This window comes from Panthera uncia, chromosome D1 (genome assembly GCF_023721935.1).
Source record: "Panthera uncia isolate 11264 chromosome D1, Puncia_PCG_1.0, whole genome shotgun sequence".
In the NCBI taxonomy this organism is placed as follows: domain Eukaryota; kingdom Metazoa; phylum Chordata; class Mammalia; order Carnivora; family Felidae; genus Panthera; species Panthera uncia.
Window position 1 is genome coordinate 47,069,272 of NC_064808.1, and position 16,425 is coordinate 47,085,696.

Consider the following 16,425-nt stretch of genomic DNA (forward strand, 5'->3'; position numbering starts at 1 on the left):
GGCTAAATGCCTACATTGGAACAGAACATGTGACATTATTCATAAGATACATAAACCAACCGGAAAGCAAAGAATGAAAGATATTTTGTTGAGGGGTGCCTGATTGCTCAGGCAGTTGAGTGTTCAATGTTGGCTCAGGTCATGACCTCATGGTTTGTGGGTTTGAGCCCCACATCGGGCTTGCTGCTGTCCGTGCAGGGCCTGCTTTGGATCCTCTGTCCCCCCTCTCTCTCTGCCCCTCCCCCACTTGCATGCTCATTTAAAAATAAACATTTTTTAAAAATTATTTTTAAAAAGATATTTAGTTGGGGCGCCTGGGTGGCTCAGTCAGTTGAGCAGCTGACTTCGGCTCAGGTCATGATCTCGTAGTTCGTGGATTCAAGCCCTGTGCTGACAGCTCAGAGCCTGGAGCCTGCTTCAGATTCTGTGTCTCCCTCTCTCTCTGCACCCCCCCCCCCACTCATGCCCTGTCTCCCTTGCTCTCAAAAATAATAAACATAAAAAAATTTAAAAAATACATTTAGTTGAAAATCTATCATTGAGAAACGAATAAAGATTAAAACTACCCATGTTGTTGGGGCGCCTGGGTGGCTCAGTCAGTCAAGCATCCAACTTCAGCTCAGGTCATGATCTCACAGCTCATGAGTTCAAGCCCCACGTCCAGCTCTGTGCTGACAGCTCAGAGAGCCTGGAACCTGCTTCAGATTCTGTGTCTCCCTCTCTCTCTGACCCTCCCCCACTCACACTTGGTGTCTCTCTCTCTCAAAAATAAATAAACTTTAAAAAATTTTTTCTTCAAACTACCCATGTTATTTCCCCAAAATTTTTTTCCACTCAGATCCTCTTTTACTTCAAAAGGGCACAATTTAAAACAAAACACTCTGTTTCTAAAAACAGGATAAAAGTGCACAGCCAATAAGCTTATTTCAAGACATTTCCAGGAATGACATGTAATTCACACTGCAACCATAATTGCAAAGTAAAGTTATAATAAAGGTTGCAGAAAATATCACTACACTTTGCTATATTTAAAAGAACAACACTGGGGCGCCTGGGTGGCTCAGTTAGTTAAGCGTCCAACTTCAGCTCAGGTCATGATCTCACAGTTCCTAAGTTCAAGCTCCGCATCGGGCTCTGTGCTAACAGCTAGGAGCCTGGAGCTTGCTTCAGATTCTGTGACTCTCTCTCTGCCCCTCCCGGCTCACGCTGTATCTCTGTCTCTCAAAAAATAAATAAACATTAAAAAAAAAAAAGAACATTTACTATAACAATAAGAGTATTAATTTTAAGGTACATTTTGATCTCTGGAAGGAACATAACAAACTAGTAATAATGGTTACCTCCAGGGCAGGAAAATAGTGTGGGCCAGGGGTGGGAAAAAACTTAATTTTCACTTTTGTAAATGCCCTTTGAACTTTATGAATTGTATACCACATGTATATGTGAACTATTCCAAAGTTTCTCTTTAAGGTGCAAGTGTTTAAATAACAGGCTTCATCATCTTACCTTCTTGGAATTACATGTATTTTTTTTTATTTTTATGTTCTTTTAATCCCAGTAAAATTAATATACAGTGTTACATTAGTTTTAGGTGTACAATATAATGATACAATTCTGTACATTACTCAGTGCTCATCCCAATACATGTACTCTTAATCCCCCTCACTTATTTCATCCATCCCCTCCCACCTACCTCCCCTCTGGTAACCACCAGTTTGTTCTCTATTTGTAAGAGTCTGTTTTGTTTTTTTTCTTTGTTCATTTGTTGTTTCTTAAATTCCACATATGAGTGAAATCATATGGTATGTCATTCTCTGACTGACTTAGTTCACTTAGCATTATGCACTCTAGACCCACCATGTTGTTGCAAATGCATATAGATATATATTTATCTATAGATAGATAGATATATGCACATCTTTATCCTTCATCTATCAAAGGACATGGGCTGCCTTCATATCTTGGCTCTTATAAATAATGCTGCAATAAACAGAGGGGTGAATATATATTTTGAATTAGTATTTCATATTTCATAAATACCCAGTTGTGGAATTACTGGATCACATGATAATTCTATTTTTAATTTTTTGAGGAACGTCCATACCATTTTCTTTTTTTTATTTTCTTTTTTTTTATTTTTTTTTAATGTTTTTATTTATTTTTGAGACAGAGAGAGACAGAGCATGAATGGGGGAGGGGCAGAGAGAGAGGGAGACACAGAATCGGAAGCAGGCTCCAGGCTCTGAGACATCAGCCCAGAGCCCAACGCGGGGCTCGAACTCACAGACCGCGAGATCATGACCTGAGCTGAAGTCGGACGCTTAACCGACTGAGCCACCCAGGCACCCCATCCATACCATTTTCAAGAGTGGCTGCACCAGTTTGCATTCCCACCAACAGTACATAAGGGTTCCTTTCTCTCCACATCCTCGCCAACACTTGCTGTTTCTTGTAGGTTTTTTTGTTAAGACTTTTTTTTTAAGCTTATTTATTTATTTTGAGGAGAGAGAGTGCACACTAGCACGAGCAGGAGAAGAATAGAGAGACAGGGAGAGAAAGAATCCCAAAAAGGCTCCATGCTGCCAGTGCAGAGCCCAGCGCAGGACTCAAACTCACAAACCGTGAGATCATGACCTGAGCCGAAATAAAGAGTTGAACACTTAACCGGCCAAGCCACCCAGGTGTCCCTTAGAGATTTTATTTTTAAGTAATCTCTACACCCAACTTAGGGCTCGAACCTACAACCCCAAGATCAAGAATTGTATGCTCCACTGACTGAGACAGCCAGGCACCCTTTGTGTTTTTAATTTCAGCCATTCTGACAGGTGTGAAGTGGTATCTCATTGTGGTTTTGATTTGCATTTCCCTGATGATGAGTGATGTTGAGCATCTTTTCATTTGGCTGTTGGTCATCTGTATGTCTTCTTTAGAGAAATGTCTGTTCATGTCTTCTGCCCACTTTGTAGTTGACTTATTTGGGGTTTTGGGTGTTGAGCTGTGTAAGTTCTTTATATATTTTGGATACTGACCCTTTATCGGATATGTCATTTGCAAGTATCTTCTCCCATTTAGTAGGCTGCCTTTTATTTTTGTTGTTTCCTTCACTATGCAAAAACCTTTTACTTTGATGTAGTCCCAATTATTTATTTTTGTGTTTGTTTCCCTTGCCTTAGGAAACATACCTTAAAAAACGTTGCTATGGCCGGGGCGCCTGGGTGGCTCAGTCGGTTGAGTGTCCAACTCCAGCTCAGGTCATGATCTCGCGGTCTGTGGGTTCGAGCCCTGCGTTGAGCTCTGTGCTAACAGCTCAGAACCTGGAGCCTGCTTCTGATTCTGTGTCTCCCTCTCTCTCTGCCCCTCCCCCACTCATGCTCTGTCTCTCTCTGTCTCAGAAATAAATAAACATTAAAATTTAAAAAAAAAAAAATGTTGCTATGGCCAATGTCAGAGAAATTACTGCCTGGGCTCTCTTCTAGGATTATTATGGTTTCAGGTCAGAATTGCATGTATGTCTAAGTAACACTGGAAATTTATTATCTTACAGCAAGACCACTGAAATTCTAAATAATCTGAAGATCATTTTAAAACATAAATAAGTAGAGAAGAAAATAATTACTGCCTCTACTTCAAATAATATGCCCTATACCTATTTCCATTGACTTCTGCAAATTTACATCATAACCTAAACATAACAATATCTGCTTCAGATGGCATATGCATAACATACAGAATCCACATACAAATGTCCCTCATTAAAAATATATATATTACAGGCACCTGGCTGGCTCAGTCAGTGGAATGTGTGACTCTTGATCTCTCGGTCATAAGTCCAAGCCCTACATTACGTGTAGAAATTAATTAAAAATAAAATTTTAAATACACACACACACACACACAAAACAAGAGCATAAACACCAAAACTAAACCAAGGACAAAATAGGTGGAAAGAAAATTGTACCATTCAACTCAATATTGACTTAGCTATCTATATGTACCTAGTAGTACCTGCCTACAGATATAAAGGAAAATTTCCACCAATCTCAGTAGTTTTCTTTTTTTATTTTTTTAAGTTTATTTTTATTAATTTTGAGAGAGAGAGAGGACGCATGCACCAGCAGGGAAGGGGCAGAGAGAGAAGGAGACAGAATTCCAAGCAGGCCCTGGGCTGTCAGTATGCAGAGCCCAATGCAGGACTCAAATTCACAAACTATGAGATCGTGACCTGAGCCAAAGTCAAGAGTTGGACACTCAACTGACTGAGCCACCCAGGCACCCCAATCTCTCAATAGCTTTTAACCTCACATCAGTTATAGTGTATACTAAAATTGCATTCAAAACAAAAAATAGTCTTATAGATTGTTCTAAGGAAAGACTATTCATAAATACAAGTTTAAAAGCAAGTGAGAATGTGTTTCTGAAGATTTTTTTCCCCACCGTTAGCCTATTGATATCTACTTCACCAGCCAACAAGTAGATCAGTACACAATTAGGAAAAGCTTAATTTAAAATAATAATTCAGGGGGCGCTTGGGTGGCTCAGTCGGTTGAGCGTCCGACTTCGGCTCAGGTCATGATCTCACGACGGTTCATGAGTTCGAGCCCCGCGTTGGGCTCTGTGCTGACAGCTGAGGGCCTGGAGCCTGCTTCAGATTCTGTGTCTCCCTCTCTCTCTGCTCCTCCCCTGCTCACACTCTGTCTCTCTCTCAAAAATAATTCAGGGGCACCTGGGTGGCTCAGTCTGTTAAGCATCTGGCTTTTGATTTCAGCTCGGATCATGATCTCATGGTTCATGAGTTCAAGCCCTGCATCAGGCTCTGTACTAACAGTGCGGAGCTTGCTTGGGATTCTCTGTCTCCCTCTCTCTCTCGCTCACCCCGCTTGCGCACTCTCTCAAAAATAAATAAACATTTTAAAAAATAAAATAATTCAGTTTAATGTCCTCCTGTATCCAGCCTGAAAAATAGAGTAACACCAAATCAATACGACAACTTAAAAAATGAGTTGCCTTCTGACAATCCAATTGCAAATTAAACTAATATAGCTGATGAATTCTATGGGGGGTACTCAGGCCGAGTGTTGGTGGGGTAAAGACTTGTACAGCTGCAACTCAGGTGGGGAGCCAGAAAGGACACAAGTGGAGCCCAAGAGAAAAAGGTCTCCTGCAGAGGGTGCACAGATTCTAAGGAAAAAGCCCAAGGAGGGCACAAGGAATGCAGAAGAAGGAGAAAGAATCAAGGTTAACAAAAGTGAGGCAGAAGTGGTCCCCCCTTTTTTTGGAGGGTCCAGGGAACAGGGGGTTGGGGGAGTACATTAATGAAAATCAATAAGATACTGACCTATGCAGACCTCATACTTGGTTGTCTCAACAAGGAAGCACCAGTGTGACTAAACAACCCTAACATCTTGCCTCTATAGTAGCTTATGCAAGTCACAGATGGTTTTCAAATTCTGTGTTCCATATTTTTATCTTATTGATAAATTTAATGAAAGTCTATGTTTGCAGCAACAAAATAATAATTACATAATTATAATATATATTGTTAATTTATTCTTTGGATTTCAAGTTTCAAAATTTCTTGAAGTAGTGGGGCACCTGGGTGGCTCAGACGGTTAAGCGTCTGACTTCGGCTCAGGTCATGATCTTGCGGTCTATGAGTTCAACCCCTGCGTTGGGCTCTACGCTGACAGCTCAGAGCCTGGAGCCTGCTTTGGATTCTGTGTCTCCCTCTCTCTCTCTGCCCCTCCCCGGCTCATGTGCTGTCTCTCTCTCAAAAACAGAAAATGAACATTAAAAAAAATTTGTTTTTTTAATTCTTGAGGTAGTAATTTTGGTTTTACTTAAAAATATGGTATTAATTAATAAAAATTAAGTATAAAACATAAGATTTTTGTACTAAACTTGGGACCCTAAATGAAAATATTTAGTAGCTATAGCAGTGACTCAAACACACATTTATCTAAACGATTACCGTACTGCAAAGTAATCTCCTTAAAAGTAAAAACTAAGGGCACTGGGGTGGCTCAGTCAGTTAAGCGTAGGTCATGATCTCACAGTTCGTGAGTTCAAGGCCTGCTTCAGGTGAGCTCAAGCCCTGCACTGGGTGAACACTAGCCCCACTTCGGGTGAGCCCTGCCTCTCTCTCTCTCTCTCTCTCTCTCTCTCTCTCTGCCCTCACTCACTTGCACCCTCTCTCTCAAAATAAATAAATAAAGCAAAAATAAATTTATTCCCAAGATGATGCCAATATTCCAAACTTTTCACAACTTCTCTTTAGAGAAAAATTATGTAGTTCATAAGCTATGGCAGGAAAGAATCAATCTCATTACTTTATAATCTCCAAAATACATGTATAATAATAATAACTCTCAAAGATAATAGACCATGTATTCCTTGAAATCTCTTCTCCTTCAGCTCCAGTGTTGCCCCAAAGTGGTTCCTACTCTCATTTCTGGTCCCTTGGCTTCTATTCTTCCTCTCACCACCTACTCTAGCCATTGCCCAAGACCGTCAGTTAATCTCTCCTCTCCTTTTCCCAAGCTTCAACTACCAGATCCTGTACAGACAGCCCCACCCTTGCCAAGGACATCACCTCCAACAAGGACCTCAAAAATAAAACAAAATAAACAAAACCCTACATGTTCAAAGTTAACTTTCATTTCTTTTCTAGCAGCTCCTTTTCATAACTTTCCTGTTTCTATTAAAAACCACTACTATCCATTGGTCATCCACAGCTGAAATGTGAAACATTTCTGACTGTGTCCTTTTCATTTCTCTTCATACCCAGTCATGAGCCCAGGCAAGTAGACAGCAAAATTCCTTCACCCACCATCCCCTACTTGTCTATCCTTACCACCTCCAGTCTCTGTTACCTCTCATCTGGGCTACTGCAACAGTTTCCTAATTCTAGTATGCCCAATCCACTCCAACCTAGTACACATGCTACAGCCCAAGTGACTTCCTAAAGTGTACTGATGATCATGGCCCATCACCTTTCAGAAAACTTGCAGGCTGTATGGCACCTACCTAACTAGCCTGGTACTCAAAGTCTTCGATGCATATTAACTGCAATCTATTTCTATAGCTTTATCACCAGCAATAACTCTCTCTTATATATACGTACACACACACTTATATTCTACACTGCAATCAAAATAAATTAGACAGGAACAAACGCCTGGGTGGTTCAGCCAGTTAAACATCCCACTCGATTTCAGCTCAGGTCATGATCTCACGATTGTGAGATGGAGCCCCGCATCAGGCTTTGTACAGACAGCATGCAGCCTGTTTGGCATTTCTCTCTCTCCCCTGCTCTCCGCCCCTCCCCACTCATGGATGGGTTCATGCGCTCTCTCTCTCTCTAAATAAATAAACTTTAATTAATTAATTAGTTGTAGAGGTCCCCATAAATGCCTGATTAATTCCTGTCAGCTGCAATACTTCACAGGGATGCCTTGGGGCTAAGAGCAGTCAACAAATATTCATTGAATGAATGAATGCATGAATGAATAGAATGAACATGAATGAACAGAATCCTGCATTTCTATATAATCACATCCCACCTGTCTTCCCTAGGAGTTCATTTCAAAGGAGCTTTTTTCATAAAATAATCCCACCAGTAAGAAGTAATCACCTCCTCCTCTAAAATTTCATGGCCCCTTATCTTCTAATCCACTCAACATCCTCTATCCAATAATACTTATTTCTTATCTCTACCACCACACTTCACATTGCTTAAGGATAAGGTAACTGAGTAATATAATCAAGAAAGAAAGGAAGAAAAGAAAAAGAAAAAAGAAAAAGAAAAAGAAAGGGAGAGAGAAAGGGAATACCAACCTTCTCTAATGGTTGATTATTTTCTTAATTTACCTACAAAAATTTAAACTCTTTGAAGGCAAAGATTTGTATTTGGCTTTCCCCCCTGCCACCTTTACTATCACCCTTAGCACTGGGCACAGTATCTAACACATGAATTATCATTACATAGTGAATATCCATTCACTGTGTCAAATATTGTGAAGGTAATTCAAAAAGACAAATGTCAAAAATATTTTAAAATGCCCATATAGTTTCACAAAGTGATAAATTTTAACACTTGTTTTGGATATATAATTTTCAGTCTGTATTTAATAAAACCAATTATATGATATTTCCTCCAAGGAGATATTAACTCTTAAGAGCCTAAAAATTCTAATCTTGTTAGGAAATTAACATGGTACCTTACACAGAGTAAACACACAAAAGGTTATTGTATGAATGAATGTATTGTATTGAACAAATGAATGAATAAATTAAGGCAAAAACTCTACTCCTAGCCAATAAATCAGCGAACATCAAACTTCAAAGTCAAAACAAAAAGGAAAGACCTAAATAGAATTTTTTTTAATATTTTCCATTCCAGAAACACTGGCAAGATGGACAGAACTAAATCAATTCCAAAGTCTCTCAATTAAGTAGACAAGGGACAAACAAAATACAATTGCATAGTTGCATTATCAACATCTTATGGGTGAAAGGTATGTACTGGGATTTAATGCTTCTTGCCAAGCTTTTCAGTCAAGAATCCTCTTTTTCTATAAGCAGCCATAAGGACAAGTTTGAATGGAGTGCAACAAAAGTAACAGAAAACATCTCATTTATGTCATCAATTAAAAGAGGAAAAATGAGGGCACCTGGATGGCTCAGTCAGAGAAGCATGTGACTCTTGGTCTCAGGATCATGAGTTCAAGCCCCATGTTGGGTGTAGAGATTACTTAAATAAATAAAACTTTAGGTGTGCCTAGGTGGCTTGGTCAGCTAAGCATCTGACTTCGGCTCAGGTCATGGTCTCATGGTTCAAGAGTTCGAGCCCCACACTGGGCTCTATGCTGTCAGCTCAGAGCTCACTTCGGATCCTTGTCTCCCTTTCTCTGCCCCACCCCTGCTCACACACTCATGCACCCTCACTCTCTCAAAAATTAAAAAATTAAAAAAAAAAAAAATTTAAAAATAAATAAATAGGGCGCCTGGATAGTTCAGTCGATTAAGCATCCGACTCTTGGTTTTGGCTCAGGTCACTATCTCATGGTTCATGGGTTCAAGCCCCAGGTGAGGCTCTGCACAATCAGCACAGTCAGCCTGCTTGGGATCCTCTCTCTCCTCTCTCTGCCTCTCCCCTGCACATGCTTGCTCTCACTCTCTCTCTCTCTCAAAATAAACAAATAAACATTAAAAAATACATAAAATTAAATTAAAATTAAATTAAATAATTTATTGATGGTTCAAAGCAAAAAATTTTAATATTGTTAATATTTTCAATGTGTGTAAGTTAATAAATATGACAACTGCAACATAAAACAGGGAGAGTAAAGGGACCTAAATAGTGATATTTAGTTTCCACATTCCTCTTAAAGTTGTAAAATATTAATTTTAAGGAGACTGAAAAGTCAGGTATATATTATAATCTCTAGAGTAATCATTTTAAAAACTACAGAAAGAAATATAGCAAAAATTCAGTATTATTAAAATGAAATATTAAAATATATTCAAGTGGGGCGCCTGAGTGGCTCAGTCAGTTAAGCGTCCGACTTCGGCTCAGGTCATGATCTGTCAGTCCGTGGGTTCGAGTCCTGCATCAGACTCTGTGCTGAGAGCTCAGAGCCTGGAAACTGTTTCAGATTCTGTGTCTCCCTCTTTCTCTGACCCTCCCCTGTTCATGCTCTCTCTCTCTCTCTGTCTCAAAAATAAATAAATGTTAAAAAAAAAATTAAAATATATATATATATATTCAAGTAATCTAAAAGAAAGAAGGAAAGAAGAAACAGTGAAACAAAAAATTGGAAAACAGAAACCAAATAATAAAATAATAAAAATAAAATTTAGGTTAGCCCTAAATCTAACCATATCAATAATTACATTAAATGTAAATGGTCTAAACACAATTAAAAGATAGAGACTGTCAGTATGGATTAAAACACAAGACCCAACTACATGCTATCTAGAAGAAATCCACTTTAAATATAGTGGTATAGGTAAATTAAAAGTAAAAACAATAGGGGCACCTGGGTGGCCCAGTAGGTTAAGATTCTGACTCCTGGTTTCGGCTCAGGTCATGATCTCACAGCTTGTGAGACTGAGCCCAGCATTGGGTTCTGCACTAATGCAGCATGGAGCCTGCTTGGGATTCCCCCCCTCCCTCCCTTCTCTCTCTCCCTCTCTCTCTCTTTCTCTCTCTGCTCCCCCCCTGCTCGCCCCCCCCCCAAAAAAAAAAAAAAAAAAAAAAAAAAAAAAAAAAGCAAAACACAGTTCTATACATAATCACCAAAAAGCGGAAATAACACAAATGTTCAAGGGTGAATGGATTAACTTGGGTACAACAATACAATGGATTACTTAATAAAAAAGACTATTAATACACAGAATAACATGGATGAATCTCTAAGGCATTACCCTGAGTAAAAGAAGCCAGTATCAAAAGGTTACATACTGAATGACTCCATTTACATGACACTGTGGAAAAGACAAAACTTAAGCAATTAAGCATACACCTCTCACCAACTGGGGGTGAAAGGGCAACATGAAGCTTTCTGAGATGACAGATCTGATGGAAAACTGATTTTGGTAGTAGTTATAAAATTTTATACATGTGTTAAAACTCATAGAACTGTACACCGAGAAAGTCAACTTCATTGAATGTTAATTTAATTTAAAAGTAAAACAAAGATTAGGAGAATGATCTCTGTGAACCCTTCCAGACTATGATTTTATGAATGAGAAGGAGAGGAAAGGAAGATGGGGAAGGGGGAGGGAAAGCAAATGCTAAATCCTACTGGCCTAAAAACCACACTCATAAGAACCTCCTGATTACTGCACAAAATAAACAAAGCAAACCCAATCTTCATAAATTCATTCCCAGAAGAGGCTAAGAAAACCAGACATTCAGATCCAAAATGTGCATATTAGAAAATGCCTGTGAATGGGTCTTCTTGTCTGTTTCTATATTTTATACTTCCAAGAAGCTGCCAATTTCTCCTGGCTAAGTGCCACTTTCCCTGCTTGGGGTTACTCAACTTACAAGCATTCCTTTATTTATACCTTACCCTCTCAATGATGGGGTCTTTGGCAGTCCCAATAAAGATCTGCCAGAAAGATCAGTGCTCCTCACCCGGAACTAAGGTCCCTGCGGGGCACAGCACACGCGTGACTGACCTGAGGACGCTAGGCAAGGAGGTCTTCCTCACTAGTCAGAAACCGTCCCCCCCACCAAAGCTCCCAAAGTTGAAGCCGATGGAGACCGGGCTCTGGGAACTTCTCCCTCCCCCAGAACAGCCAGACTGCCTGGGGTGCAGCTGGCCGTTTCAAGGGCTGCCCTGGTGTGGAGCGTGCGCTCACCGAAGGCTCAGCCCAGTGACCTTGGGTAAGTCCCTCCTCTTCCAGAGTGCAGCAGTAATCTGGGTATGTTGTCTAAGGGAGTTTACCACAGCCCTGTCCGAGTCGGAGATTTTCTGGATCGCCCCCCCGCCGACAAGAGCCCGGCTCGCCCAGACCCCATCGCTGCCTCACCCCCCTCATCCCCCCACCGTCACGAAGAGCCTTGAGGAAACTAACAACCGGCCCGAGGGCACGGCCTGAAGGCAAGAGGAAAGCAGAACAGCAAAATCCTGGTCTCTGGCCCCTCTGCCCAGAGCAGGCCGCCGGGCCGTATTCCTGCCCTCCCCTCCTTGGGGTCACCACTAGCCGGGGCAGTGGAGCGCGCACCGCGTCGGGGCCGGGTGGGGGACCGAAGCGAAAGGGGGGGTGGCGCCCACCTTGAGCTGGGACTTGGAGACCTTGCCGCTGTGGTCCAGGTCCAGCGCGGTGAAGGCATGCCAGATGGCCTTGAGCAGCTCGTCCTTCAAGCCTCCCATGGCCGCGATGTGTCTATCCTGACTGCCAGCCTCCCTCGCCGACCCTGGGGCGAGTCTGACGCCCCTCTACCGCCACCGCCACCGCCGCCGCCCGCCCTGCAGTCACCTGACCGTGGCAGGCCCCGCCCCCACCAGGCCCCGCCCACTCGCTGCCTGCCCGCAGCCTCGCGCACTAGGGTGGGAGCGTTAGGGTGGACCGGACCTCCCACTCCTGCAGGTGGGAATACAGGCCTTCTTGCAGGCTTAGACGCAGAGCACTACCCCGCATGCCTCTCGAGTTCCCCAGACCGTCTCGGGCCACCTTCGGGGCTCGCGTGCCCCTAAACAAGACCCGCATTCCGAGTTAAAATATGAGAATCGGCGAGAGCAGCCTCCCAGCTCCAGTCCGCGCTGCTCAGTGAAAAAAGAGAGCCCTGGCCCAACCAGTCCCGCGGACGCGCCACTGTCTGAGGAGAACTAACAAGAGCCGGAAAAGTCCCCGAGCTGGGGCTCCAATGCTAGCGCAGTTCCTAGCCAGAGAGGATGTAGAGGGGGAGGGGAGGCAGGGAAGGGCGTCTGAGGGAAGGCTTGTATTCATTTTTCAAACGTTTCCTAATGCCTACTATGTAGTGGGCTCTGGGGGCCCAGAGACGAGGTTTAAGGTTGGTTTAGAAGCCGCGCAGTCAGGCAACCTTTTCTTTCTAATCCTCAGTTGTTCGGGGTCAGTTTACAACTTAGAAAGAGTTTGACCCTGGTTATTCTGCTGTTCCTGGTGTTTCTGTGCTGGCACAATAGGAGTTATGAGAGAATCCCAGCAAATCACTCCACCCATTTTACTAGTCAGAATGGGTGGACCATTTAAAAGTACACATCCAAGCCTATAAGAGCGTCCTCCTCATTGTAGATGTTCAATTAATATCTGTTAACAATGATCACCTGAGCTCTGTGGGCTTCAAATTCTCCACATAAAAATGAGCATGTTGTACCAGATATTGGGGGGAAGGGGGGTGCGAGGGGGTCTTCTAAGGGTCACATCCTAGGATAATAAGGATTGCTGGCTGACTCCAATCTGATTAAGTCACCAGGCACAGTGCCTTGCCTCTCCAATCCAAGACTGAATCTGGACGCTATGAAGAGAACAAGTGCCAAGAGTTTTCAAAGAGATAATTCTCAAATCAAGCTTGGCTTTGTTTTCCTCTTTTATGTTCCTAAATGCCCATATACGTACCTTATAAAAAAGGAAAAGTTCATATAAAGGAGGGGGATTTGGAAAAAGCAGAAAAGGAAGAAATTGCTCAATGAGCTTGAGACCAAAGGAAAGTTGGCAGGGCAGAGGAAAGGGTAGCCTAGGTGAAGGGAAGGAGCAGAAGTAAAGGGGCTGCTGGTCCTTCACTGTGAGGGCTCTTGAGGCCCTACCCTACTTCATCACCATTTGTCAGGATTTTTCTTGCTGTGTCAGTATTGTTTCTATCATTTATCTTCCCCAATTCCAATCCAAACCTGCCAGTCAGCAAAAACACATGATTCAACCTTTAATTTCTGAATGCCAACTCAGCTTTCCCTGGGTAGTGACAAAATAAATAAACTCTCCTAATTCTCAGGGTTCAGCTTAACCACTAGATGGTTCTCTCAGTATCTGTTAGCACCAAATAAATATTTCAAAGCATTTTTTAATGATCACATGACTAGGACATTCTGAACTTCCACATTCCCATTTCTTCCACAATCTCAATTCTCATAATCCAAACAAATTTTAAAAGCAGAATGATGTCATGAAAAGAACTGTGCTTTGGAATCTAACAGATTATATTAGTTATCTATGGCTGTGTAACCAATTAGCCCTAAATTTAGCTCAAAACAATAATAAATGTTATCTCAAAAAATAAAGAAACATTGTATCATATTCTTTCAATGACAGGGATGGGACACATAATTTGTCTCTTTAATTCATAGTTGTTCGGATGAAGAGGAGCTCTAATTAAAGACCCTCATACACCTGGACCCGACTTTGATGTGGTCCTAGACTTCAAGCCAATTCCATGAAAGGGACATGAATTGTAGTGTCTGGAATGAGGTGAGGACTATGGTGGATAATGTCCAAGATGGCAGCAATTAACTGTGTCCCTCTCTATGGATCCATACTGCTCTAAATATCAAAAGGCAAATCTAATTCCTCTCCCCTCAGATATGAGCTGGACTAAGTGGCTTGTTTGGCCAACAAAATGTGACAGAAGTAGCAGCCTGGGATTTGTAAACCAGGTCATAAACAGCCTTTCGACCTTAACCTGGATTTCTTGGAATTCTTACTCTCGGAATGCTCCCTTTTGGAACCTTGCTGCCATGCTGTGAGAAGCTAAGGACACATGGAAAACCACAGAGAGAACAATGCTGGCCAGATCCCAGCTGTTTCAATCATACCAGCCTAGACACCAGATATATGAATGAAGGAGCCATCTTAGACATTCTAGTCCAGCAGACACTACATGGAAAAGAACCCAAACCTGAGACTTATGACCCCAGTCAAGCTGTCCCTGACGTCTCCAGCCGTTTTCTAGCCAATGCAGCTTAGGTCCCAGACATTGGGAAGCAAAAACAAACCATTCCTTCTGTACCCTGCCCAAACTTCTGGCCACTGAATCATGAACATAATGAAATGGTAGTTATTTCATGCCACTAAGTTTTGAGTGGTTTGTTATGTAGCATTAGATAACTGAACAACGGTGAAAAGATATGTTCCCAAGATAATATTTCCTTCCCCTGCCCACCAAAGAAGTTTCTGCCTTGGCCTGCTCATTCCTCCCCTCCCCTGCCTTCCAAGAGAGTCCTACCTTCCCAGACTAGTTCTTGAGTTGTTTCTTGTCATGCAGAATTAGGAAGAAAGGAAGAGAGAAAGACCACAATGCAGACATTTGGTGGGGGAAGGGACAGTTGTTGATAAGAAAGAAAAAGCAGCTCTAGTGTGTGAAGGTAGTGGGTGAGAAAAAGGGGATTCTAACAGGTCTCATGGAGGACTACATAGTTCCATAGTGTTTGAAAGGTATAGATAAGGGATTTGAAACCCATTCAAATAGTTTTGACTAGATAGACTTTGTTCTCTCATTTAAGACTAGCTTAGTTATGGCTAATACTCGTGGCTTTCTAAGTGTTACAAATAAATAGCATGCCCTCCCCTTGGACTGCATTCCAGACCATCCTGTGTTTTTCTGCTAAGTGCTACAAAGGGGAAGTATGGGTTGATATGAGGGTGTACACAGGTGAATATGCTGCTCTGTCGGGAACAGGGAGGGCTGCAAATGAGGAATGACAGTGAGGCTGAGTCCTGAAGGATGAGTTGTAGCTAACTGGGCAAAAGCGAGAGAAGAAACTTCCACCAGACAAATAACAGCCTAGACAAAGCACGGTTCAGTCAAGAAACCCAAGTGAAAGAAGGTGTGGAGAACAAAGGCGAGAGGAGAGATGTAAGAAGAAATTGGAGAGGCTGTGATCTGAGGCCAAATAAGCCAGGAGCGCCAGCCCTGTCAGTTAGGTCTGTAGAGCTCTTATCTTCCCCAGGGGCCTGAAATACCCTGAAATCAGTGGCACAATCTGGCAGCAAGAAGCAGAAATGCTGAACAACTGTGCCTGAAGTTGCAGATGTGGGAGTGGTGTCCAGCCTCTGGCCACTCAGCTGCTGATAGCATCTTCATTACTGCCATTACCCCACAGCTTTCCTGAGGATGCGGGGAAACTTCTGGTTCCATGGGAAATTTCATAAACCAGTCCCAGAATTTCAGTAGCACCTCAGGGAGTCAGGCCTGCCCCACACCCTCAGACCCAGGTGAAATTGCAGTCCCCTCACCTGGTAAAAACAACAGCCCTCTCTGCCTCATGAGGGTGTTATTGTGAGGAACAAATAAGATACCATCTGTGAAAGCAGACATAATCACTAAAGCCTATCCAAATGGGAGGGGCAATAGTGACGAACAAGAAGGAAGAGAATAATAATAGAGCTCTGATGCCAAGAAGCACAAAAGCCTCTTGAGGCTTTAGGGCTGGGTGGTTTGCTCAAGACGCAAAAGCAGCAAAATGTGACCTTTTAATGATAACTGTGTGAAAGGGCTAATTCTGAAAGCCTTCCCAGACAATATTAGCTGGAGTTTTAGCAGAGCCCAGTAGTCCATGGAATATCCTGATTTAATGATCTCCCACTGAGAAAAAGGCCAGATCTACTGACTCACAGAATGCATGAAAATCAATGTCAATTTTACCCACTGAGGATAGGGATGAGGGTAGGCTTCTCTAAGGTGAAGACTGAGTCTTGAAAATTAGTTGGGGCACCTGGGTGGCTCAGTCAGTTAAGCATCCGACTCTCGGTTTCGGCTCAGGTCATGATCTCATGATTCATGGGATCAAGACCCACATTGGGTTCTGTGCTGACAGTGCAGAGCCTGCTCAGGATTCTCTCCCTCCCCCTCTCTCTCTTCCTCCCCTGCTCACATGCACGTGTGCATGTTCTCTCTCTCTCTCTCTCTCAAAATAAATATTTTTTTCAAATATAAAAAAAGTACAAAAATTAGTAAAAGTT

At 42.3% G+C, this 16,425-nt stretch overlaps 1 protein-coding gene across 2 annotated transcripts in view; it reads right to left on the minus strand.

The window, feature by feature from the left end:
• SWAP70 (switching B cell complex subunit SWAP70) overlaps positions 1–11,985 on the minus strand; it is a 77,121-nt gene extending 65,136 nt beyond the window's left edge. The window contains exon 1 of one of the 2 annotated variants that reach the window (XM_049650273.1): positions 11,784–11,981. In XM_049650273.1, the coding sequence (XP_049506230.1) occupies positions 11,784–11,882 (99 nt within the window). In that variant the 5' untranslated portion in view covers positions 11,883–11,981. Of the gene's footprint in view, positions 1–11,783 lie in introns of both variants that reach the window. The other variant, XM_049650281.1, reaches the window with a different exon arrangement.
• Between the last annotated feature and the right edge of the window lie 4,440 nt (positions 11,986–16,425).